Source organism: Pristiophorus japonicus, chromosome 16 (genome assembly GCF_044704955.1).
Source record: "Pristiophorus japonicus isolate sPriJap1 chromosome 16, sPriJap1.hap1, whole genome shotgun sequence".
NCBI classification, from domain to species: Eukaryota; Metazoa; Chordata; class Chondrichthyes; family Pristiophoridae; genus Pristiophorus; species Pristiophorus japonicus.
The window spans coordinates 44,608,134-44,634,426 of NC_091992.1; the positions used below are offsets into that span (position 1 = coordinate 44,608,134).

At 45.3% G+C, this 26,293-nt stretch overlaps 1 protein-coding gene across 4 annotated transcripts in view; it reads left to right on the forward strand.

The window, feature by feature from the left end:
• LOC139226469 (elastin-like) overlaps window positions 1-26,293 on the forward strand; it is a 435,956-nt gene that overhangs the window by 392,105 nt on the left and 17,558 nt on the right. Inside the window, exons 48-49 of one of the 4 annotated variants that reach the window (XM_070857261.1) lie at window positions 3,200-3,235; window positions 4,232-4,291. The exons of 1 other annotated variant lie outside the window; for it this stretch is intronic. In XM_070857261.1, coding sequence (XP_070713362.1) covers window positions 3,200-3,235; window positions 4,232-4,291 — 96 coding nt within the window. Of the gene's footprint in view, window positions 1-3,199; window positions 3,236-4,231; window positions 4,292-25,071; window positions 25,121-26,293 lie in introns of those variants that run through there. 2 more of the 4 variants (XM_070857262.1, XM_070857264.1) reach the window with 2 other exon arrangements.

The following is a 26,293-nucleotide window of genomic DNA, read 5'->3' on the forward strand; positions in this document are numbered from 1 at the left end:
AGCCTGCGTGATCATGAATACTTTTAGAAATTATATTTAAAAAGAGCATTATTCAAATATATTACAACAGTTCTGCAGCATGTATGACTAAATTTACATCTGTTTCTTCATTAGTCTAATCATCAGTTTATCTTATTGTAACAGTTAAACTGGTAGTTGCTGCCTACAAACTGCCCGAGTCAATTTCAGTTGAAAAATCGCTGCCGTGCATTTGTAATTGTCTTTCAGAAATTGGGGGAATCAAATATGTTGAATGGAAGCAAAGGGAAAATGAGCAGACACCTCTCCAAAACTGAGGACGGGCAATTTCCAAAATGGTGGCCCCTCCACCAGAGGCCTTATCGGAAGGGGCAATTTCAGCCCCCTCATAAATACTTTTGAACACTATCTAATAGATTATATTAGTTATGGTTAAATAACTTAGAAAAAAACTAGATCCAATAGAATTATAGTTTAGATTAGGCTTACATTTGGTTAAGCAAAATATGGTTAAACATAATTTGATTTGTTTAGATTAAATTTGATGTGCTAAAATAAAATTACATAGAATTAGATGAGATAACTTAGCTTAGACACAGGTGAATTTAGGTAAAGGAGCAATAATGGAATGGGTGTCACCAGAAACTGGCTTTCTGTTTTACTGGCCGAAATTTTAATTTGGAGGTGGGTAGGGAGCGGGGGGTAAGACTGGAAAGCGGATGGGTTTCCTGTCGGCCTTGCCGAATTTAACGGCAGGGCCTGATTAGCATTTCAAAGTACTGTTTCCCGCCCATAGCCAGCCAGATGGAGAGGCTGGCTGGCCGCGGGCGGATCGGCCTACGGCATCAGGCCGCAGAGGGGAGGGATCGGGGGCCGGGGGAGGGAAGAAATCGGAGGCCGGAGGACGATCGGGGCTGGAGTGGGAAGGCTGGATGAGGATCCAGGCCTGGGGGGTGGGAGAGTTTGCAGGGTGTTCAGAGCTAGAGGGAGGAGATTGGAAGGCAGGAGGGTGATCTGGGGCCTGAAGGGGTTGGTCGGAATGCCAATGTGGAATCGGGGGCCAGCGGGGGGACTGGAGAACAGTGGGGCTGGAGGGATGTCGGAAGCCTGGAGGGGGATCAGGGGCTGGGGGTGGGGAAGGACAAGTTGGAAGGCCGTGTAGGGGAGATCGACGGCTGGAGCGGGGAGGTCAAAAGGCTGAGTGGTGATCGGAGGCCGGGTGGTGGGGCGAGCATCGGCGACCGGAGAGGCGGATCATGTGCCGAGGATAGAAGGTGGGGTCGGAGACCTTGTGGGTGGGTCCGGTGGGGGAGGTGAGATAGGAAGGGTCTGGATGGTGTCTGATCGTGGGGGGTTTGGTCGAGGCAGGAATGCTGGATCCAGAACGGAAGTGGAAAGGCACTTACCTCCTGGATCCAGCAGTCCTCGCCTACCTTTAGCTGCTGGGTTCCCCAAGGCCTGGGAAACCCACCCACTCACAGTTAAATTTAAAATGGTGGATCTCCATGAGGCACAGAGCCTCATTATAATATTTAAATGGGCAACCCGGCTCCTATGAGCTCGTTGGCTTCTGCTCCCCATCTCGCCTACGTTAAAACCGGAAATGGGCAGGTTGTGGTCGGGTTTCAGTTTTTTAACTTTTAGACTCCCACCTGATGCCAACCCACTTGTTTTTGATGTTGAAATTCCCCCCATTGAGTGTGGAGGCCTGAAGTTCTTGACTCCTAATGGGCCCAGCACAGCCCAATGATGCCAGGCAAAATTAAGGCTACTGGAATCCAGCACAGTAACTGCGCAAGGCTCATTAGAGCTGTAAAGAGCATTTAAATTAGGTTGTCACCGTATAACACGACTGGAGCATCTGAGTAGTGTTCCATTTCCTGAGCACTTACTCACAATGAGCATTGAAGGGCAGTTCCAATAAATGCAAATAAGATTTTTTTTTCTGGGTGGTCCATAACCTTCCCAAGGTTAAGTTAGCTTGCCTCCTGTGATGCACTTGAATCTCAAAAAGCTGCTTTCCACCACCACTGTCACCTTCCCCATCCAGAAATAAAAGACCACCTCAACAGCCTTTCATTGGTTGCTGGTTCCTGAAACATTTGGCCACCATATCATAAGAACATAAGAAATAGGAGCAGGAGTAGGATATATGGCCCCTCGAGCCTTTTCCGCTATTCAATAAGTTCATGGCCTCAACTCCACTTCCCTGCCCGCTCCCCATAACCTTTGACTCCCTTATCATTCAAGAATCTATCTATCTCCACCTTAAGTATACTCAATGACCCAGCCTCCACTGCTCTCTGCAGTAGAGAATTCCAAAGTTTCACGACCCTCAGAGAAGAAATTCCTCCTCATTTCCGTTTTAAAATGGCGACCCCTTTATTCTGAAACTATGTCCCCTAGTTCTAGATTCCCCCACGAGGGGAAAAATCCTCTCTGCATCTACCCTGTCAAGCCCATTCAGAATCTTATACATTTCAATAAGAACATCTCTCATTCTTCTAAACTCCAATGAGTTTAGGCCCAACCTGCGCAACCTTTCTTCATACGACAACCCCTTCATCTCAGGAATCAACCTCGTGAACCTTCTCTAAACTGCCTCCAATGCAGGTACATCACTCCTTTAATAAGGAGACCAAAACTGTACTCCAGGTGTGGTCCCTGTACAGTTGTAGCAGGATTTCCCTACTTTTATACTCCATCCCCTTTGCAATAAAGGCCAACACTCCATTCTCCTTCCTAATTATGGAGTTGAAACTCCACAGCATGGAGGAAACTCGTTCAAAACTCAATTTCCCCCCCTCCCTCCCCTGCCTATGTAACCCAGCTCTGTTAATATCCATGCATAAGAGTCCAATAATAGGATCGTAACTCTTTAAAACATCTTTTGTCACTTGAGGCAGAACCACGCTTCTTAGGATACTTTGAGAGGTCACAAGTATTAACCTGGTTCAGTTAATATTAACCAAACTGGCCTAAGACAGAACTTCTTTTTAAAAAAAAAAAGTCTCAAATGTTCAGCAGCTCATCATTCACCCAATGCAATCCAGAGGCCAACATTGGCTCAATTTAAGTAATTTGTGTCAATGATGAAAATTTCAGGAAAACATTTCTTAGGAATGCTGTGGTGCTGTTAATCTTGACATGGCTTCTTGTCATACCCTGTATACAGTCAGACTCGGCTGTTTCATTACCTGTTGATTCTCTATCATTGCAGGTGGAGCTGCCCCATCTAAAGCTGCTAAATATGGAGGTAAATCCTACTTCTGGCATATTCACTAGTTTATAAAACCATCAAATTATTATAATATCTTTGAGGATAGAATAAAGCCATCTTCATGTTAAAGGGAAATAAATGTTCCTGAAATATGCAATGAGAAGCATTTCCACCTTAGTGAAATATGCTTTGTTAATTCTTGAAACATCATATCAGATGGATGATCCAGAACAACCAGTGACATAAGGCAAAAAAAAGTCATAAGTATTAATGAATGGGGTTTGAACCTGTATCATAGCTTCTCACTCCTTTCTAAAATTAGTGTTGAATAGTATCCAGTTTATAAATTAATGTATTTAGATACATATAACCGACCTAAAAATAAAATTGAAGAATAAAATGGCTTGTAAGCTCTCTCTTCTCATTAATGCTCTTTACTTATTCTTAAATCATTATTTGAGATGGATATCCTATAGCAGTGATCTTCAGAATTTAAATTTTATTGATATATCACCTTATCTCATCAATAGAACATCTTAAAGTGCTTTACAACAGTTGCGTACTTTTTGAAGTGTCATCACTGTTGTTCTATAGGTGACCACAGCAGCCAATTGACAATATAAAAAGGTCATGTTACAGCAAATGCAGTAAATGGCCAGTCAAACCATTTTAGTGATGTTATTTGAGAATTAATATTGGTGAGGACACGAGGAGAACTCCTCACTCTTCTTTGGATAGTGCCATGGGATCTTTTATATCCGCATGAACAGGCAGATTGGACCTCAGGTTAACATCTCATTCAAAAGTTGGCACCTCTGATAATGCAGCACTTTCTCCATACTACAGGGAAGAATAACAGTTAGGGAGAATAAGAGTTTTAAGTGAATGTCCAAAAATAAAAAGACGGCATGATTGCTGAGTTCATGTTATTTCACTGCTGGCCATTATTGGTCAAAAATTCCTAACTTGACTATTTTTGTAAAGAAGTGATTCTCTATTTCTAATTATTAATTTCCTGTGATCACAACGTAGGTATTGGAGTGGGTGTGCAGCCTGGTGTTGGAGTGGGTGTGCAGCCTGGTGTTGGAGTGGGTAAAGACATTTTCTTCCATTATACTCTTCAAAACCCGTATAAGTCTGCTTCCTCCCAATTCTGTGGAAATGGTAGTATCACAGCACACAGTGAAATTAATATCAAAGGCAGAAGAAAAATAACTGCAAATCGCTGCATTCTTGAAGGATGCAGTAAGGGAAGATAGATGGATTGCTGTTTATAAGTCTGTTAAAAGAACATCTGTCCATTAATGTCCTGAATGGCTGGGGTTTTCCACTTCTGTGTCGTCGCTTCTGGGATATTCCTGACCAATAACATGAATCAGGTGAAAATCATTGGTTGTTGAGGGAACAAGCAGAAAAACCCAGGAAAGCAGGACTGGTAATATCCGGTATAGTGGGACTCGGGGAATTATCAGTGCTTAAATAACAGTGCATGGGTGCATTAAAAACAATGGATTCAAGCTTTCTGCAATCCAGTAAGACAGATCTTATCAATCCCTGAGGCTTCCTTGAGTGGATAAAATTTTAATCTGTTGATTCGACTCACTGCAACCAAAAGATCCTCATTTACAGTTGATTGCAGACTTTTGTTTATTATTCATTCATGCAATGTGGGCATCACTGGCAAGGCCAGCATATATTGTCCATCCCTAATTGCCCTTGGTGGTTATGAGCTGCTTTCTTGAACTGCTGCAGTCCTCCATACTACAGTGTGGTGAAGATACTCCCACTGTGCTGTTGGATAGGGATTTTGACCCATGACAATGAAGGAATGGCAAAATATTTCTAAGTCAGGATGGTTTGTAACTTGGAGGAGAGCTTGCAGGTGGTATTGTTCCCATATGCCTGCTGCCATTGTCCTTCTAGGCAGTAGAGGTCGTGGGTTTGGGAGATGCGATCGAAGAGGCCTTGTACAAGATGCACTGCAGCAACTTGTCATGTTACATACTGCAGCTACAGTGTGCCGGGGGTGGAGGGAGTGATTGTTTAAAGCGGTGGATGGCATGCCAATCATGCGAGCTGCTTTGTTCTGGATGGTGTCGAGCTTCTTGAATGTGTTATTGCAGCTGCACTCATCCAGGCAAGTAGAGAGTATTCCATTACACCACTGACTTGTAGATGGTGGAAAGGCTTTGGGGAGCCTCTAACCCACTCTTGTAGCCACAGTATTTGTGTGGCTAGTCCAGTTAAGTTTCTGGTCAATGGTGACCTCCAGGACGTTGATGCTGAGGGATTCGGCGAAGTTAATGCTGCTGAATATCAAGAGGAAGTGGTCAAACTCTGCCTTGTTGGAGATGGTCATTGCCTGGCATTTGTCTGGCGCAATTGTTATTTCCCACTTCTCAGCTCAAGCCTGAATGTTGTCCAGGTCTTTTTGCATGCGGGCACGTACTGCTTCATTATCTTCCCATAATGTTTTACTGGAGTCTTCCTATGTACAAGTTCAAGAAGATCCCCAAGAGACTTTAGTATTTTCAAATTCCTGGTTAACATAAGACTGATAGTTACAAAATTCAATATTATTCCTCTTTGTATAGTTGCATTCATCTGTTTGAATCTAGTAAGTCCAAAGGCATAAGAAATGTAAGATCTTAGTGCTACTCCATCATTATTTCAAAATTTCTACAGCTCAGTGTAAGCAAAACAGAGCCATCCTATTTAACTGTCACAGGCACCTACATACCACTGGTTCTGATTCATCAATTTCCCTGGTCTGTTTGTGCACAGCCTTAATTTTTTTCAACCCTAAGCCAAGACAGCCTTTTTAAACCTCTAGAACATTTGCCTGTTACCTCATCCCCACCTTGGCTGAAACCCTCATTGATGCCTGAATAGCCTTGAGGAACAATTTCTGTAACACTCTCCTCAAATCCACCATTGACAAGATGAATCTACAGTACACCTCTTCCATACTTGCATTGATATAGTATCTTTCCATTAATTCTATTCTGGCTCAGCTCCACTGACTCCATGTACCCCAGAAAATCAATTTCAAGATCCTCATCCTTGTTTTCAAATGCTCCACAGTTGTACCCCATCCTCCTGTCATACATGGGAGTTCTAATCCACCATGGTAGTTTGAAAATTTTAATTCAGTTGTAAAAATCTGGAAGTAGAAAGCTGGTATCAGTGTGAAAGTGAACATGACTTAAATTGTCTTAAAAGCCCTTTGTCTTAAAAATTCACTAATTTCATTAGGGAACTAAACCTGCTTTCCTTACCTGGTCTGGCTTATATATGACTACAGTCTCACACCAACTTACATCAGAAGTGGTCTTGCAAGCCACTCAGTTATTTCACCATCTTTTCAGTATATCTAGGGATGGGTAATAAATACAGGCTTTCGTTAATGCCATCAGCAGCCAATCATTAGCCAACTTGCGCGAACATTTTAAGATTTTTTTTCAAACTGCTCTGCCTTGCTACCTTTTTCCTTGACTTCAAATGCCCCCTATAAGCTATTTCCTCACTTCCTGCCTGGTGTCCATTTCTCTTTCCACTTTCTCATGTTCTATTGCTTGAGTGCTGAGGAGTGCAGTATAAATTTAAGTTGTTTAGTACATCTGCTTAAAACATTGATATATTTAATGCAACAGAGTCTTGATATATTAGGTAACGTTGTAATTCAATTCTGACTAAAGCAGTTAGGACTGGTCTGTTTCATAGATAAGGCACCCACCAGCTTTGACTTTACTTGACTTTGACATGAGACCCTCAGAAAATCATAATACATTTAGAAAATCATAATCCAGTCAAGCAGAGTCAGCATGGTTTTATGAAAGGGAAATCATGTTTGACAAATTTGCTGGAGTTCTTTGAGGATGCAATACGCAGGGTGGATAAAGGGTAACCAGTAGATGTCGTGATTTGGATTTCCAGAAGGCATTCAATAAGGTGCCACATAAAAGGTTACTGCACAAGATAAGAGCTCATAGAGGATTGGCTAACTGACAGAAAACAGAGAGTCAGGATAAATGGGTCATTTTCAGGTTGGCAAACTGTAACTAGTGAGGTACCACAGGGATCAGTGCTTGGGCCTTAACTATTTACAATCTATATTAATGACTTGGATGAAGGGACAGAGTGTAAAGTTGCCAAATTTGCTGATGATACAAAGATAGGTGGGAAAGCAAGTTGTGAAGAGGACAAAAAGAATCTGCAAAGGGATGTAGATAGGTTAAGTGAGTGGGCAGAAATTTGTCAGATGGAGTATAATGTGGGAAAATGTGAGATTATCCACTTTGGTAGGAAAAATAAAAAATAAAAATATTATTTAATGGAGAGAGATTATAAAATGCTGCGTTACAGGTATCTGGGGGTCCTTGTACATTAAACACAAAAGGTTAACATGCAGGTATAGCAAGTAGTTAGGAAGGCAAATGGAATGTTGGCCTTTATTGTAAGGGGGATGGAGTATAAAAGTAGGGAAGTCTTGCTACAGCTGAACAGGGCATTGGTGAGACCACACCTGGAGTACTGCTTACATTTTTGGTCTCCTTATTCAAGGAGGGATATACTTGCATTGGAGGCAGTTCAGCGAAGGTTCATTAGGTTGATTCCTGAGATGAAGGGGTTGTCTTATGAAGAAAAGTTGAGCAGGTTGGGCCTATACTCATTAAAGTTTAGAAGATTGAGAGGTGATCTTATTGAAAGGTATAAAATTATGAGGGGGCTTGAGGTGGATGCAGAGAGAATGTTTCCCCTCATGGGGGAATCTAGAACTAGGGGACATAGTTTCAGAATAAGGGGTCGCCCATTTAAAATGGAGATGAAGAGGAATTTCTTCTCTGAGAGTCGTGAATCTTTGGAATTCTCTAAACCAGAGAGCTGTGGAGGCTGGGTCATTGAATATATTTAAGGTGGAGATAGACAGATTTATGAACGATAAGGGAGTTAAGGGTTATGGGGAGCGGGCAGGGAAATGGAGTTGACGCCATGATCAGATCAGACATGATCTTATTCAATGGCGGTACAGGCTCGAGCGGCCATATGGCCTACTTGTGCTCCTATTTCTTGTATTCTTATGTTCATATATGTCACCAAATTTTAGAGTTTAAGGGAATCAAAAGATATGGGGATTAGGTGGGAAAGTTGAGTTAAGGCCAAGGATCAGCCATGAACTTATTGAATGGTGGACAGGCTAGATGGACTGGTTGAAATTCCCTGGGTATCTTTGGAAGACCCTCAAATATGTACTTAAATCTAGATGCAGATATGAGGGGTGGGGTTGCAGGCAGAAGACTTAACTGCTCTATCCACCAATCAGGATTTTCAATGGAATACTACTGAGGTGGAAACCCAGTGGATCCAGCTACTGCCCAAAGTCCTGCTTTCCCATCGACAATAAACCCAAGTTGCACCCTCCCCAATGTCTGGAATTTTGGCATCTTTGTCATTAGTGGGTCTTTAACATTTTCTTCAGTGTTCCCACTCAGGCCAAGATCCCCAGCATCAAAGCACTAACCACACTCAACCAGCTCCGTTGGGCGGGCCACATCGTCTGCATGCCCGACACGAGACTCCCCAATCAAGTGCTCTACTCGGAACTCCTACACGGCAAGCGAGCCCCAGGTGGACAGAGGAAACGCTTCAAGGACACCCTCAAAACCTCCTTGATAAAGTGTAACATCCCCACCAGCACCTGGGAATCCCTGTCCCAAGACCACCCTAAGTGGAGGAAGAACTTCCGGGAGGGCGCTGAGCATCTCGAGTCTCATCGCCAAGAGCATGCAGAAAGCAAGCGCAGACAGCGGAAGGAGCGTGCGGCAAACCAGGCTCCCCACCCACCCTTTCCTTCAACCACTGTCCGCCCCACCTGTTACAGAGACTGTAATTCCCGCATTAGAACGTACAGCCACCTGAGAACTCACTTCTGGAGTAGAAGTCTTCCTCGATTTCGAGGGGCTGCCTATGATGATGAACATTTTCTTCTGGAATGCTGTGACACCTGGGCCTGGAGTTTCATCTGTGGGCACAACCCGGAAGTTAGACCTGAAAATGCGCTCAGTGTCACACCCTGGAGAACAGGTTTACCTCAGGCCCTGCAAACTTTAACAGCAGGACCTGATTTAATTTTTTTTAAATCTGTTTCCCGCCCGCAGCCAGCCTGATTGAGAAGCTGGCTAGCTGTTGGGCGGGTAGGCCTGGGGAGCAGAGAAGAGGAAGGCCAGGATCATCAGTGGGTGTCGGGGCCAGAATTGTTGGAAGGGTTCGAGACAGGGATCTTCGGAGAAGTCAGGGCCAGTATTGTCGGAGCGGGACTGGACCAGGGATCTTAGGATGGGGCATCGGAGATCAAGGGTCGGGGGGGATTGGAGGCCTCGGTGGGTGGGAGATCGGAGGCTGGGGAGGAGATTGGGAGAGGTCAAAAGGGTTCGGGGGTGGCGGGTCCGATCGCAGGGGGTTGGCGAGGCAGGAACATTGGATCCAGCAGATTAAGTGGAAAGCCACTTACCTCCTGGATCCGGCAGTCCTCACCTTCCTTCCTTCCAGGAAACCCAGCTGCCTATAGTTAAATTTTAAAATATAGCTTCAAAATGAGGCATGCAGCCTCATTATAATAATTAACGTGAAAAACTGCCTCCACAGAGAGGATTGGCTACCCGTCCCGCCTCCCTTAAAACCGTAAGTTGGAGGGTCGATCCCAACTCACCCGTTTTTTGGGGTTAAAATTCCCCCCATATATTTCTTCAAGTTTCAACTCATTTAATCATGATTAATGCATATCAGGCACAACGTATTTAGGAACTTTCAATCAGGCAAGCTTTTCAATTTTTAATCTGACTTATTCTTATGCCAGAAAAAGCATTAAAAGAGATAGAAAATGCAGAGCAAGTGGATTAATATTAAAAAACGCTCAATAAAACACCAGAAGAATGTATTTATTTCCTTCTGCATCTGAAATAGTGGGGCATTATCTGAAGAGAGCCTCCAAACAAACGCATTTTCAAGATATTGTGTTCCTAACGCAGATGAGACTGCACACAGGGAGGTTAAAGTAACAGTGACCTCAGTCTTTATTAAGACACTCCAGAGTGAGGAACAGGCCGACTTATATACAATGCTCCCAAGGGATGCTGGGATCCCTTGGGACTTCAGGGGATGCGCTCCCTGGTGGCGGAACATGGGAGTGCATGCTTTACAGCTGCACAACATCACTCCCCCCAAAAGTCAAAGTGAAAACTATTTACAAGGTGAGGCAGTCGGGAGCCTTTCTTTCCCTGGTGGACCGCCTCGGTACAAATGTCTGTTCTGATGTGTTGGCTGTGCCCTCGCTGGGCTGGCGTGTTGTTGGCGCTGCTGGGTGAGCCTGGCCTTGCTGGGCTGTTGGGCGTGATTGGTTCGATTTCCTGGTCCAGGGTGGTGGTGTTGATCCTTTGGGTGTGTGCTGTGGGCTCGAAAAAGGTGGTGTCTGCTGTGGGTTGTTCAGGGCAGTCTGTGAACCGCAGCCTCGTTTGGTCCAGGTGCTTTCTGCAAATTTGTCCATTCTCTAGTTTGACGACAAACACCCCACTCCTTTCTTTAGCTATCACCGTGCCCACGATCCACTTGGGACCATGTCCATAGTTTAGCACATACACAGGGTCATTCAGATCAATTTCCCGTGACACAATGGTGCGACCATCGTTTACATTTTGTTGCTGCCGCCTGCTCTCGACCATGCAGGTTGTGGTGAACCAGCGAGAGTCTGGTTTTAAGTGTCCTTTTCATGAGTAGCTCAGCTGGGGGCACCCCTGTGAGTGAGTGGGGTCTCGTGCGGTAGCTGAGCAGTACTCGGGACAGGCGGGTTTGGAGTGAGCCTTCTGTGACTCGTTTGAGGCTCTGTTTGATTGTTTGTACTGCTCGCTCTGCCTGCCCATTGGAGGCTGGTTTAAACGGGGCTGAGGTGACGTGTTTGATCCCATTGCGGGTCATTAATTCTTTAAATTTGGCACTGGTGAAACTTGGCCTATTGTCACTGACCAATATGTCAGACAGGCCGTGGGTGGCAAAGCTGGCCCTCAGGCTTTCAATGGTGGCGGTGGCGGTGCTTCCCAACATTATTTCACATGCAATCCATTTTGAAAAAGCATCCACCACCACCAGGAACATTTTACCGAGAAACGGGCCCACATAGTCGACATGGATCCTTGACCATGGTCTGGAGGGCCAGGACCACAAACTTAGTGGTGCCTCTCTGGGCGCGTCACTCAATGAAGCATACACACTGCATTGCAGTACACAGGACTCTAAGTCAGAGTCGATACCAGGCCACCACACGTGGGATCTGGCTATCATTTTCATCATTACTAAACATGGGTGTGTGCTGTGGAGATCCAAGATGAATGTCTCCCTGCCCTTTTTGGGTAGCACTACGCGGTTACAATACAAGCAGCTTGTTGGAGCATAAAATGTTTCTGGCTTTCTCAAAAGCAATTACTTGGTTTTTTTCCCCATACCCAGTTCTCACCTTTACGCAATAACACATGTTGGGGCTCTAAGAGGGTGCTTAACCCCGGTAGGAAGTTACCAAAATAGTTGAGTCCCAGGAACAACCGCAGCTCCGTGACGTTCTGTGGCCTGGGCGCGTTCCTGATCGCTTCTGTCTTGGCGTCTGTGGGCCGAATGCCGTCCGCCGCGATCTTTCTCCCCAAAAACTCCACTTCTGTTGCCATGAAGACGCATTTCAACCTCTTCAGCCACAACCCTACGCGATCCAGTCGCTGGAGGACCTCCTCCAGGTTTTGTAGGTGCTCTACGTCTCCCGACCCGTGATCAATATGTCATCTTGAAAAACCACCATGCGTGGTACCGACTTGAGTAAGCTCTCCATGTTTCTCCGGAAGATCGCTTCAGCCAACCGAATTCCAAACGGGCATCTGTTGTAGATGAACAGTTCCTTGTGCGTGTTGATGCAGGTGAGGCCCTTCGAAGACTCCTCCAACTCCTGCATCATGTAGGCCGAAGTCAGGTCGAGCTTGGTGAATGTCTTGCCTCCTGCCAGCGTCGCAAATGGGTCATCTGCCTTAGGTAGTGGGTATTGGTCCTGTAGCGAGAAACGATTCATAGTTACTTTATAATCGCCGCAAATCCTGACCGTGCCATCACTTTTGAGTACTGGAACAATCGGGCTGGCCCACTCGCTGAATTCCACTGGGGAGATGATGCCCTCGCGTTGCAGCATGTCCAGCTCAATTTCCACTCTCTCCCTCATCATGTGAGGTACCGCTCGCGCCTTGTGGTGAATGGGTCATGCATCTGGGACCAAGTGGATGCATACCTTCACCCCGGAAAAGTTTCCAATTCCTGGCTCAAAAAGGAAAGGAACTTTGTTAAGAACCTGGACTAAGGCGTCATCGGCATGTGATAACGCTCAAATGTCATCCCAGTTCCAGCGGATTTTGCCCAGCCAGCTCCTTTCAAGCAGTGTGGGGCCATCGCTCGTCCAGAGTGGCAGTTCGTGCACCGTGCCCTCGTAGGTGACCTTGACCATGGTGCTGCTCAGGACAGTGATGAGCTCTTTGGTGTACGTTCTCAGTTTCGTGTGGATGGGGCTCAGGGCTGGTCTGAGTGCCTTGTTGCACCACAGTCTCTCAAACATCTTTTTACTCATGATGGATTGGTTAGCACCAGTGTCCAGTTCCATGGCTATGGGTAAGCCATTCAATTTTACGTTTAGCATTATAGGTGGACATTTCGTTGAAAATGTGTGCACCCCGTGTACTTCAGCATCTGCCTCCTTTCTCTGAGGCTTGAAATTACTTTGATCCACCATGGACCGATCTTCCTCTGCCACATGGTGGTTAGCAAGTTTTTCAGAGCTTGCAGCTCATCTGCAAGCTCGTTGGAGGTGCCTCATTGTTCCACAGCTCTTGCAAACATATCCTTTGAAGTGGCATGAATGGGCTGAATGGGAGCCTCCACAATGCCAACAAGGTGTGAATTGCCTTGCATTCATCCTTTGTTGCGGACTCTGAGTCATCTGGGTCACCTGAGGCCTGCTGGCAGTTGCAGACTCGTGGTTTCTGCCCTGTACATTTCTGCTCACAAACACAGTTCCAGTTAATTTATGAACATTGCTAGCACTTGTGTGCTGAGAGATTTGTTTGGTGTTATCACTGGTGGACATAAACGCCTGTGCTATCGCAATGACCTTACTGAGGGTTGGTGTCTATACAGTCAAAAGTTTTCGTAGGATGGTCTCGTGGCCAATGCCCAGTACAAAAAAGTCTCTGAGCATTTGCTCCAGGTAGTCATCAAACTCACATTGTCCTGCAAGTCACCATAGCTCGGCGATGTAGCTCGCCACTTCCTGACCTTCAGATCGCTGGCACGTGTAGATCCAATACCTCACCATCAGCACACTCTCCCTCGGGTTAAGATGCTCCCGAACCAGTGTACACAGCTCCTCATACGACTTATCTGTGGGTTTCACCGGAGCCAGAAGATTCTTCATGAGGCTGTAGTTCGGTGCCCCGCAGACCGTGAGGAGGACCGCTCTCCTTTTTGCAGCGCTTCCAGCTCGTTGGCTACAAAGTACTGGTCTAGTCGTTCGACATAGGCTTCCCAGTCCTCACCCTCTGAGAACTTCTCCAGGATGCTCACAGTTTGCTGCATCTTTGCGTTGGATTCGTATACTCGTCGCCAGTTATTGTGTTCCTAACACAGATGAGACTGCACACAGGGAGGTTAAAGTAACAGTGACCTCAGTCTTTATTAAGACACTCCAGAGTGAGGAGCAGGCCTTCGGGGCCGGCTTATATGCAGTGCTCCCAAGGGATGCTGGGATTCCTTCGGACTTCAGGGGATGCACTCCCTGGTGGGGGAAAATGGGAGTGCATGCTTTACAGATACACAACAGAGGATACTGGCAAGGTTGGGGGCATGGCCAGTTTATTGGGTAGAGATTAGTTCGGACAGAGGGTTTGATAGACGGTCAAAAAGATCAAGAAGACTTGGGCGTATTGTAGTTACACACACAGTTTATAAGACATATAGCATGTTAATCGGTCATTTGTGTAAATAACTACAGTCTCCACCGCTTATAGCGGGTATGTTCGTGTGAATGCGATTTGCCTGCTTTACGCAATGGCCAATATAATGTCTGACAGACATTATGGCAGCTGAGCACCCAAAATAATGCCAGTGTCACCCCTATTAGTAAGATTGTCTTGTATCTGTAAGGAAGATTGACAAATTCTATGGCTCAATAGAAAATATCATGGCGCATACAAGCAACTTTGACTCAAAAGCCGGTTTTAAATGCTTGTAAAACATAAAAAATACATTTAGGCCCGTAAAACGCCCCAGCAGTTTTTACATCATTTATTTTAAATCCTATTTGAAATTAAAACTGAAGCATTCTTGTTTTTTTTTATAAGCCCAACCTACATGATCATGAATACTTTTGGAAATTATATTTAAAAAGAGCGTTATTGAAATATATTACAACAGTTCTGCAGGGCATATGACTAAATATATATCTGTTTCTTCATTAGTCTAATCATCAGTTTCTCTTATAATAACAGTTAAACTGGTAGTTGCTGCCTACAAACTGCCCGAGTCAATTTCCAATTTATGAACTGCTGCCGCGCGTTTGTAATTGTCTTTCAGAAATTGGGGGAATCAAATACATTGAAACAGTGCTACAGGGTGAATGGAAGCTGATTGAAGGTGACCCAAACAGATACTTGAAGTGCCTGGAATAGCCGGCCTGCTTAACATGGTTTAAGCCTTTGTAATTGACACATATGGTAATGACAAATGGTTAGTGCCATTTGCCCGATAAAGGCGGCTGACTGGGATAAATAGGAATGATGTAAAGTTGGGGATTGGATTCATTACTTACACTGTAAGAGAATGTGTTTGTGAAATATACAAAAATATACAAAAGATTTTATTTTTCAGTTTACACATCCAATTTGTCCTGTTACGCAAAAGGTTTTCAATGAAAACAATGTTTAATTTTTAAATTCCACTCATTTACAATTGTAATTTCATCACAGATTAATAACCTCGTATCTTTTTTAAACCACTGGGATTTCATCACTAATTTTAATTGTCTTCTTCAGGTCATATAACTTTTATGGACCTCCTCTTAAGTTTGCATGATGGTGGAGATAGATTTTACTCCTTTGATGATTTGCTACCAAGCTCTATGCCACATCATTTGATTTGTTACGGTTTTTTCTACTCGTGTAAACAATTGTGAATAAGATGATTACAAGGATTAGTGCAGATAGATATTGTTAAATATGCAGACTATGGATGTATTCTATGTGTAGTCACTGTGTGATTGCATAAGCTGGAGACTTGTTTACCTGATGTACTATCAATAAGGTTTACACTGTGTACAATCAATAAGGTTTACACTGTGTACATACATGCTGGCACCACTAGAGGCTGCAACTGGTGGAGACCGGGGGTTTCCTGCCCTGGTGGCAGGGTCCTGTATAAAAGGCTGCACACCATGCTTGTACAGTACTTTGGATTTTGGAATAAAGGACCAAGGTCACTACAGTTTGAGTGCAATACATTGCCTCATGGAGTCATTCATAAGTGCATTATAGACATAACAGATATAGTCCAATGTTTGTGAAACATGGGATGCTAGGACTATGGAAATGTTATGCCAAGAAGGCAACAGTATAGATTTTGCGATTAATGTTCTTTTAACACAGCAAATGCCCATTTAAAATATTACCAATTAGAAAATGTAGGCTAGCATGTCTGTTGTAAAATGCAGGGTACGAGTCACCACACATTTTTAGGTTTTGCTGCATTTACCTTTTGAACAGTAAAAGGATTTACAAAAGGTACTATCCCTGATACGGATTATGTGTGATCCATTGTGTGCAGAATGGGCCTGTCCACTCTGGAGTTTAGAAGAATGAGAGGTGATCTCATTGAAATATACAAGATTCTGAAGGGGATTGACAGGGTAGATGCTGAGAGGTTGTTTCCCCTGGCTGGAGTCTAGAACTAAGGGGCACAGTCTCAGGATAAAGGGGTAGGCTATTTAAGACAGAAATGAAGAGGAATTTCTTCACTCAGAGGGTTGTGAATCTTTGGAATTCTCTGCCCCAGAGGGCTGTGGATGCTGAGTCTCTGAATGTATTCAAGGCTGAGATAGATAGAGTCTAAGGGAATCTAGGGATATGGAGATTGGGCGGGAAAGTGGAGTTGAGGTCGATGATTAGCCATGATCTTATTGAATGGTGGCGCAAGCTCCTATTTCTTATGTTCTACTCTTATGAAAGGAATGAGCATGCTGGGCTGAATGGCTGTTTCAAATTCCATATTTTGTTAGTGATATCCCCATGTTTTGCAGGATTTATAGGGTAAATTCAGCAGTTATATGCTCTTAACAGGGTGCTGCACTGAAAGGGAGTACAAATTGGAGATGAATGCACACTATAGTCCCATTGAGCACAGCTCTCCACAGAATTTACCTTTATATGTCATCCTAGATGCCTTTTCACTGAAGCTCAGATCAGATTAAAACACAACAATTACCACATAACAAGAAAGCATTATGCTTTGTAACTATGTAGGAGGATTTGATTACCAAATGAATAGATAAAGCATCTGAAAATGGACCTTTGCAGCAAACCCTTGACACTGCTGCAAGATACAGAATTAATGAAAAACAATAGAAAGATGATTATACAAGAGTTCTCATAAATCCTTAAATGGCAGTTTTCAACACTATCTAATAAATTATATTGGTTATGGTTAAATAACTTAGAAAAAATCTAGATCCAATAACATTAGAACTAGCTTAGATTAGATAGGGTTACATTGGGTTAAGCAAAATATGGTTAAACTTAATTTGGTTTGTTTAGATTAAATTGGATGTGCTAAAATAAGATTGCACATAATTAGGTGAGAATACTTAGCTTTGACACAGGTGAATTTAGGTAAAGGAGCCAATAATCCAATGGGTGTCACCAAACACTTGGCTCCCTATGTTATTGGCTGGAATTTTAATTTGGAGGTGATTAGGGAGTGGCAGGGATGGGGTGGGGGGGCAGGAAAGCAGTCAGGAAACCCAGGAGAACGGGTCCCGCAGGCCCCAGGGCCTGCGGGACCCGTTCTCCTGGGTTTCCTGACTGCTTTCCTGCCCCCACCCCCCCACCCCCATCCCTGCCACTCCCTAATCATCTCCAAATTAAAATTTCAAAGCTCTGTTTCCCACCCGCAGCCAGCCTGATACAAAAGCAAAATACTGCCGATGCTGGAATCTGAATTAAAACAGAAAATGCTGGAAATACTCAGCAGGTCAGGTCAGGCAGCATCTGTGGAGAGAGAAAGAGAGTTAACATTTCAGATCGATGACCTTTCGTCAGAACTGCTGGCTGGCTGTTGGGCGGTAGGCCTGCTGTAGCATGCCACAGAGGGGGGGAGGGGGTGGAGAACAGAGGCCGGAGGAGAATCAGGGCCGGAGGGCAGAGACTGTAGGGTTATCATGATCAGAGGGTGATCAGTGTCGGAAGTTCGGAACCGGAGGAGGATTGGGGCCGGAGGAGGATCGGGGCCGGTGATCGAAGCCAGAGGGGGGAGGCTGGAGGAGGATTGGGGACAGAGGGGGGAGGCCATAGGGAACAGGGCCAGAGGGGTGGAGGCTGGAGGAGGATTGGGGACAGAGGAGGGAGTCCATAGGGAACAGGGCCAGAGGGGCGGAGGCTGGAAGAGGATTGGGGCAGGAGTCGGAAGGCTGGAGGATGATCGAGGGCGAAGGGGGAGGCCCAAGGAAGATCAGGGCTGGAGGCGGGATGTCGGAAGGCTGGACGGGGGAGGTCAGAAGACCGGAGGAGGATCGGGTGCCAGAGGGGGGTGGGTAGCAAGGCTGGAGGGAGATCAGAGGTTAGAGGGAAGATGTCAGAAGGCTGGAGGTGGATCGGGGCTGGAGGATGGGAGGTCAGATGTCCAGAGGGTAAGTGGGTGCTGGAGGGGAGAGGTCAGAAGGCCAGAGGGGGATCAGAGGCAGGGGGTGGTCAGAAGGCCGAAGGATGATTGGGGGCTGGAGGGCGGAGGTCATAAAGCCAGAGGGTGATCGGGGCTGGAGGGGCTCGGGGGTCGGAGGAGGATCAGGGGCTGTGGATCGAAGGCCGGAGGGGTGATCAGAAATCTCGTGGTGGGGGCGGTAATAAGAGACGTCGTGAAAGGGTCACAGACCTCAAGTGGAAGATGAGGTCGGGGGAGATCGGAAAGTCAATGAGGGTGTTCGATTGCGGGGGGTTAGCAAGGCAGGAATGCTGGATTCAGTAGTTAAGTGGAAAGGCACTTACCTCCTGGATCCAGCAGTCCTCGCCTCCTTTTAGCTGCCGGGTTCTCCAAGGCCTGGGAAACGTGCCTGCTCACAATTAAATTTAAAATAAAAGATCACCATGAGGCAAGGAGCCGCGTTATAATATTTAAATACACAACCTGGAAGTGGGTGGGTTGGGGGCAGGATTCTGTTTTTTAACTCTTTAACCTTCAACCCACCATTGTTTGGGGGTAAAGTTTACCCTATTGAGTGTGGAGTCTAGAAGCCTGCAACTCTTCAGCTAAAATGAAGACTACTGGGATCCTGCACAGTAACTGCACAAGGCTCATTAGGGCTGCAAAGAACATTTAAATTAGGTGGAGTAAATGAACTGGTACTGTGTAGTGTGATTGTTAAATCTTTGTTAATAAACCAACTAGTTTTTAATAGCCATGTGTTGCTATGAATTCTTAAGCAAAGAACCCATGAAGCAACTGCATTACAGGTGGTTACCCTATCATGCAACTTGAGCATCCGAGTAGTGTTCCATTTGCTGAGCACCTATTCTCAATGGGAATTGAGGGCAGTCCCAATAACTACAAATAGATTTTTTTGTCTGTAGTCCACACCCTTCCCTGAATTTCTAAAAACTGCTTTCCACCACTGCTTTCACCTTCCCCATCTGGAAATAAAATGCCACCTTCATTGGTTGCTGGTTCCTAAAATTTTTGGTATCATGTCAGGTGCTCCCACTAGAAGAAATGTTTTTAATGAACTGGCCTTGCTTTTCTGCATGTGCATCTAATTCATTCTTGAGCATATGTAGCACCTGAGCAGCGCTAGCCTTGGCAGCACTGTATGTGGACTGCATTACCATCCTCCTTGAAGTTATGGCTATTATCACTATGGTTTGAATCAGTTTAGATGTTCAGTACTAACAGGAGAATGAATTACGTTTACATTAAATGGGTCATAAATTTATATCTTGTTCCGAACGTAGTGCGTTCTAGAGAGTGAAAATAAATTCAAAGAGTTAACAGTGTGTGCATGGTCATTACAGGTGTTACTGGAGTTCGACCCAGCAGTGCTCCACTGACTCCCCAACCAGGTACCATTATTACTGCTAAATAACTGGTATGATTGTTGACTATTCTGGATATATATCCAGTGGTAGGTATTATTTATATGTAAAAATTGTAAATCTCATTCAGCCAAGACACTTTTCTGTCCCTTGTAGCACATCTGCACAGAAGAGGAGCAAAGGACATCAAAATTGCCTGAGTCAAAAAATTACACATCACCAAATGAAACATAAATGCCTAGAAATTCAGTTCCGCCCCAACACTCGCGAGACATGAGACCTTGCGTCAGGCGCAGAAGTCTCTCCACTCGCGATAAATTGGGGTTACCATCCCCAAAAGGAAGTGGAGCGGTAATTCAAACGCTCCACTTCCTTTCTGGAGCAAGAGCGGGGTGCCCGGCTCAGTAGCGGGGCGCACGCCTCTGCAGCGCTATGCACTGGGCCGCATAGCTCTCCATGAAGTTAAAGTGAAAAGGTAAGTTCAAGGAGAGTGCCAGGCTGAGTGATCACGGCACCGACCCCACATCCAAAGCAGCACCGGAGCGGAAAAGAAAACGCGAGATTTTTTTCAGAAGCAGCTGGCAACCTCCCCTTTAAATTTCGCCCAGCTAGAGGCCGCCACCGGGTACGCATCCCCTGAAGGTGTCGCTGTTATCGCTGGTGCAGTTTAATGGGGCGAAACCCAATTTAGGTGCTGGGGTGATGCGCACAGCGATGACATCACAATCTCTGGGCGCAGGATATCGGGCGCAATGCTGTAGCGCCACCGCTAAACTCCCGCCGAATTTAGCAGGAGTCGTTAGCGGCGCCACGCCGGATCATAGTGATTTGTGCCCCATAACGGGAGGTGCAAATGACCCCAATTTCTCCTCTGAAGTTTTTTGTAGTAGTTAGATTCTATGAGATACTATGGCCGGAATTTTGCAGGGGTTCAGCCGGCGCGATCGGCGGCGGGTCGGGTTGGAAAGTGGTTTCTTTTGAAGCGGGTCGGGATCCCGCTGTCAACCCGCTGCCACACGCCTTTCCCAATGTCGGGTCTGTCAGCGTTGAGCAGACCCGACAGGCAGCAGCGGACGACCCAGTTAATCTCATTATTGCCTTGTTGTCAGATCACTAACGGGCTTTTTTAACTTACCTTTTCACTAACTTCATGGTCATGGGAATCATGCTGTTCAGGGTCCACGACTGTCAACCTGAGGCGGGGGATTGAGTGGCCATTGCTCTAGTTGATGCCTTGACAGCTTCAAATGTACAGTAAAAGCTCCCACCTGACAGATCATCACTTTCTTCAGTCACAATCTGTTTCGCAGTCCATTTCCAGTTCCACTCTCCATCCAGTATCACTGCGCTGGGTGGGCTTAACAAACCCTATGGCCGGGATTTTGCTCACCCCGCAGGTCTGGGGTAGGCGACCCAGCAGCTGGCTGCATCCCACTCTGAAATACTTTCCATTGATCGGGCTTTTTAAGCCCGCCCAGCGCGTTTCCCGGTCCAATTAGAGGAAGTTGGTCTGGTGACGTCATTTCATGACGTGTCATCAGCCGGTTTCATTAAAAGGACCATGGCCAATTTTATTTTGTCAGTGTTCTGTCAATCAATGCACAGGGGTGCAGGGCTGCACCCTGGTTCTCCCATGACTCGCTCTATATGCTTATAGAAGAAGTCAGAGCATTCAGGGAGGTCCTCTTCTCTTCCCATGGGCAGAAGAGACTTCCCAGGACACCAACACAGCCTGGTTGCACAGGAGGGCATGCGATAAGGTGCTACATAAAAGGTTACTGCACAATATAAAAGTTCACGGGGTTGGGGTAATATATTAGCATGGATAGAGGATTGGCTAACTAACAGAAAACAGAAAGTTGGGATAAATGGGTCATTTTCCGGTTGGCAAACAGTAACTAATGGGGTGCCGCAGGGATCAGTGCTGGGTCCTCAACTATTTACAATCTATATTAATGACTTACATGAAGGGACCAAGTGTAATGTAACCATGTTTGCTGATACAAAGATGGGTGGGCAAGCAAATTGTGAGGTGGACACAAAAAAATCTGCAAACGGATATAGACAGGCTAAGTGAGTGGACAAAAATTTGGCAGATGGAGTATAATGTGAGAAAATCTAAGGTTATCCACTTTGGCAGAAAAAATAGAAAAGCAAATTATAATTTAAATGGAGAAAAATTGCAAAGTGCTGCAGTACAAAGGGATCTGGGGGTCCTTGTGCATGAAACACAAAAGGTTAGTATGCAGGTACAGCAAGTAATCAGGAAGGCAAATGCAATTTTGGCCTTTAATGCAAGGGGAATAGAGTATAAAAGCAGAGAAGTCCTGGTACAACTGTACAGGGTATTGGTGAGGCCACACCTAGAATACTGCGTACAGTTTTAGTCTCCGTATTTAAGGAAGGATATACTTGCATTGGAGGCTGTTCAGAGAAATTTCAGTAGGTTGATTCTGGAGATGAGGGAGTTGACTTATGAAGATAGGTTGAGTAGGTTGGGCCTATACTCATTGGAGTTCAGAAGAATGAGAGGTGATCTTATCGAAACATATGAGGGGGTTCGACAAGGTGGATCCAGAGAAGATATTTGCACTCATAGGAGAAACTAAAACTAAGGGACATACTCAGAATAAAGGGCCGCCCATTTACAACTGAGATGACGAGGAATTTCTTCTCTCAGAGGGTTGTAAATCTATGGAATTCTCTGCCCCAGAGAGGCTGGGTCATTGAATATATTTAAGGCGGAGATAGACAGATTTTTGAGCGATACGGGAAAAAAGGGGTTATGGGGAGCAGGCAGGGAAGTGGAGCTGAGTCCATGATCAGATCAGCCATGATCTTATTAAATGACGGAGCAGGCTCGAGGGGCCAGGTGGCCTACTCCTGCTCCTATTTCTTGTGTTCTTATGGCACAGGCAGGGATGTCATCAGAAGGACTTGGGTGCAGTGACGCAAACCTTTCAATGATTTCATTAAATCACAAAACATTAGTACAAAGCCACTCTCCCCTTCATCTTGCTATGCCTCTCATCACATCGCCATCACACTTCCTTCCCTACCCTACCCCTGCACATCCTTACTCACACCAATTTGCCTTGCACCTCTACCCATTCCTCTCTCTCTATGTACATTATTACATCCCCATCTTACTAGCCACCCCTGACACTCACCCTCATCCTAGTGAAATCATACCAACTAACAGTACAGAAGGGTGTTTTTCCAATGTTCATGTAAAGTTTCTGTTAAGGTGCTGTCAAACATTGAAACCTTTACATTCTTGGACAGATTTGTGTGCACCTTTGGAATCATAGAGGTTTACAGCACGGAAGGAGGCCATTTCGGCCCATCGTGTCCGTGCCGGCCAGCAAGAGGCTATCCAGCCTAATCCCACTTTCCAGCTCTTGGTCCATTTCCCTGCAGGTTACAGCACTTCAAGTGCACATCCAAGTACTTTTTAAATGTGGTGAGTGTTTCTGCCTCTACCACCCTTTCAGGTAGTGAGTTCCAGATCTCCACAACCCTCTGCATGAAGAAATTTTCCCTCAAATCCCCTCTAAACCTTCTACCAATTACTTTAAATTTATGCCCCCCTGGTTGTTGACTCCTCTGCTAAGGAAAATAAACCCTTTCTATCCATTATATCTAAGCCCCTCATAATTGTATATACCTCAATGAGGTTTTCCTTCAGCCTCCTTTGTTCCAAGGAAAACAAACTCAGTCTATCCAATCTGTCCTCGTAGCTAAGATTCTCCACTCCTGGCAACATCCTCGTAAATCTCTGTAGCCTCTCCAGTGTAATTATGTCCTTCCTGTAATGCGGTGACCAGAACTGCACGCAGTACTCCAGCTGTGGGCTAACCAGTGTTTTGTACAGTTCAAGCATAAACCCCCTGCTCTTATATTCTATGCCTCAGCTAATAAAGGCAAGCATTTTGTATGGCTTGTTAACCATCTTATCTACCTGGCCTGCTACCTTCAGGGATCTGTGGACATGCATTCCAAGGTCCCTTTGTTCCTCTACACTTCTCAGTGTCCCACCATTTAATGTGTATTCCCTTTCCTTGTTAGCCCTCCCCAAATGCATTACCTCACACTTCTCTGGATTAAATTCCATTTGCCACTGTTCTGCCTACCTGACCAGTTGATTGATATTTTCCTGCAGTCTGCAGCTTTCTTCTTTATTATCACGGCCTATTTTAGTGTCATCTGCAAACTTCTTAATCATACCCACTACATTCAAGTCTAAATCATTGATGTATATCACAAAATGCAAGGGATCTAGTACTGAGCCCTGCAGAACCCCACTGGAAACATCCTTCCAGTCACAAAAACACCCATCACCCATTACCCTTTGCTTCCTGCCTCTGAGTCAATTTTGGATCCAACTTGCCACTTTACCCTGGATCCCATGGACTTTTACTTTCATGACCAGTCTGCCATGTGGGACCTCATCAAAAGCTTTGCTAAAATCCATATACATTACATCATACTCACTGCTCTCATCGACCCTCCATGTTACCTCCTTGAAAAATTCAGTCGAGTTAGTCAGACACGACCTTCCATTAACAAATCCATGCTGACTGTCCCTGATTAATCCGTGCCTTTCTAAATCTCGATTTATCCTGTCCTTCAGGATTTTTTCTAATAATTTTCCCATTGCTGAGGTTAGGCTGACTGGCCTGTAATTACTTGGTCTATCCCTTTCTCCCTTCTTAAACAAAGTTACCACATTAGCAGTTCTTGGGCACCACACCTGAAGCCAGAGGGGATTGGAAAATGATGGTCAAAGCCTCTGCTATTACCTCTTTTACTTCGCTTAACAGCCTGGGGTACATTTCATCCTGGCCTGGAGACTTATCCACTTTCAAAGCTGCTAAACTCCTTAATACCTCCTCTCTCCCTATGTTTATTTCATCTAATATTTCACACTCCTCCTCGATCGCAGTGTCGGCATTGCCCCCTCTCTTTTGTGAAGTGACTTAGTGAGTTGCAGTGAACAGTGAGATGTAATGGTACCCCCTGCATTGGTGGTGAGTGTACAAGGAATAGGCTGGATAGTGTGTGGATGCTTTACGGTGTTGGTGTGGGGTGGTGCCAACCTGGTGCTCATGTGGCAGTCAAGTGAAGTAAATCTGGCCATCCCTGGCTTCCCAGGCAGCAATATGCCCTCTGACCTGTGCAGCATCAGGTGATTGCGGAGAAGGTTGGTTGTGGTGTTGGAGATGATCATGGTTGGATTCTGAGAACCAAGGTGGGACAGTATAAAGGGCACCCATGTGAATGGAATAGATGGCAGGTGAAGTACAGTTGACAGAAGCATTCTATCGATGGTGAGAGAGTTCTTCCAAAGAGGCGATACTGGATGGAGAGTGGAAAGCCTGCAGAATCTGTGTTAGAGGCAGCTTGTAGCTGAGGAAAGTGAAGATCTGTCAGGTGGGAGCATACTGTACATTTGGAGCTATCAAGTAATCAGCTGGAGCAATGACCACTGAATTCCCGCCTCAGGTTGACAGCATGGTCCCAAACAGCGTGGTTCCCATGGCCATGAAGTTAAAGTGAAAAGGTAAGGTAAAAAAGCCTGTTAATGATCAGTCAACTAGGCAATAATGAGATTAATTGGGTCGCCCGCCGCTGACTGACTTGTCTGCTCAGCGCTGACAGACCCAATATTGGGAAAGGTGCTTGGCGGCAGATTGACAGCAGGATAATGACCCGCTGTCAAATAAAAACACTTTCCCATCTGACCCCTACAAAATTCCAGTCTAAAGTACAAGTTATAAGTGGGTACAAAAATATCAGAAGAACAGCCCCACTAAATATGAAACCACCAGGGATAACTCAAGATGCTGGAAATGAAAGAAATGAATGCAGTCAAATGAAATCTGTAAAACACTGCGTGGATACTTTGTTGCTTTGGCAGCTTTTTGATTCAAATAATCAGTGAATATGGCAATCCTATATAACACTTTCATGATACTACAGTGTCAGAAGCTTAGCTCTAAAATTTTCAATTGGAAAAATATAGTCCTTGCTGATTGTAACAGCCATAACTTAGGAGTGTATTGTCCTCCAAAGCAATATCTGGATGGCTGGCGAGTGGAACGCACCAACTGGCTGCCTGGGGTCTTGCCAGTTAGCCTCGTCTAGGCCTCAAATTTCATCAGGCCAGCAGGCTATAACCTGAAACTCAGCACCCTGGGGCAGCCTATCGGCACTGGGTCACCCCATTGTGGGTGGACCAGCCAAACTACGGACCAGAGGAAGATAGCATACTAGGGTGGGTTTGACCTGCAGAGGGAAGAAACCAGAGCAACAATGGCATAGGCTGGCTTTATGGGGCTGGGAGCAGCATTTCTGCTCCTTGCTAACCAACTATAAAATGAAGAGGAACTGGCTTTTCAGGTCCTCTTCAGCTAAACATCCACCCGATGGTGGTCGGAATGTGCACGGTGCCAGATCAGTTGAAAAATGGCAACTGGAGTCCTATTAACGTCATAGGACACCAATTTCCATTTTAAATGGGTCTATCGCCTGATTAGGACGATTGCTCCTGCCGGCCAGCAGTAGACCCCGGTGAACATTTCTATTTATTGCTACAGCGGCAATGGGTGGTAGGTCACTGACCCCTATTTTTGGGGCACTACTGCCCCATTTCTGCCAGGCGAAGAGAAAATTAAATCCTTAGTCCTGAAAAAGACTTAACTCTAAACTCTCTGTTTTCTTTGAA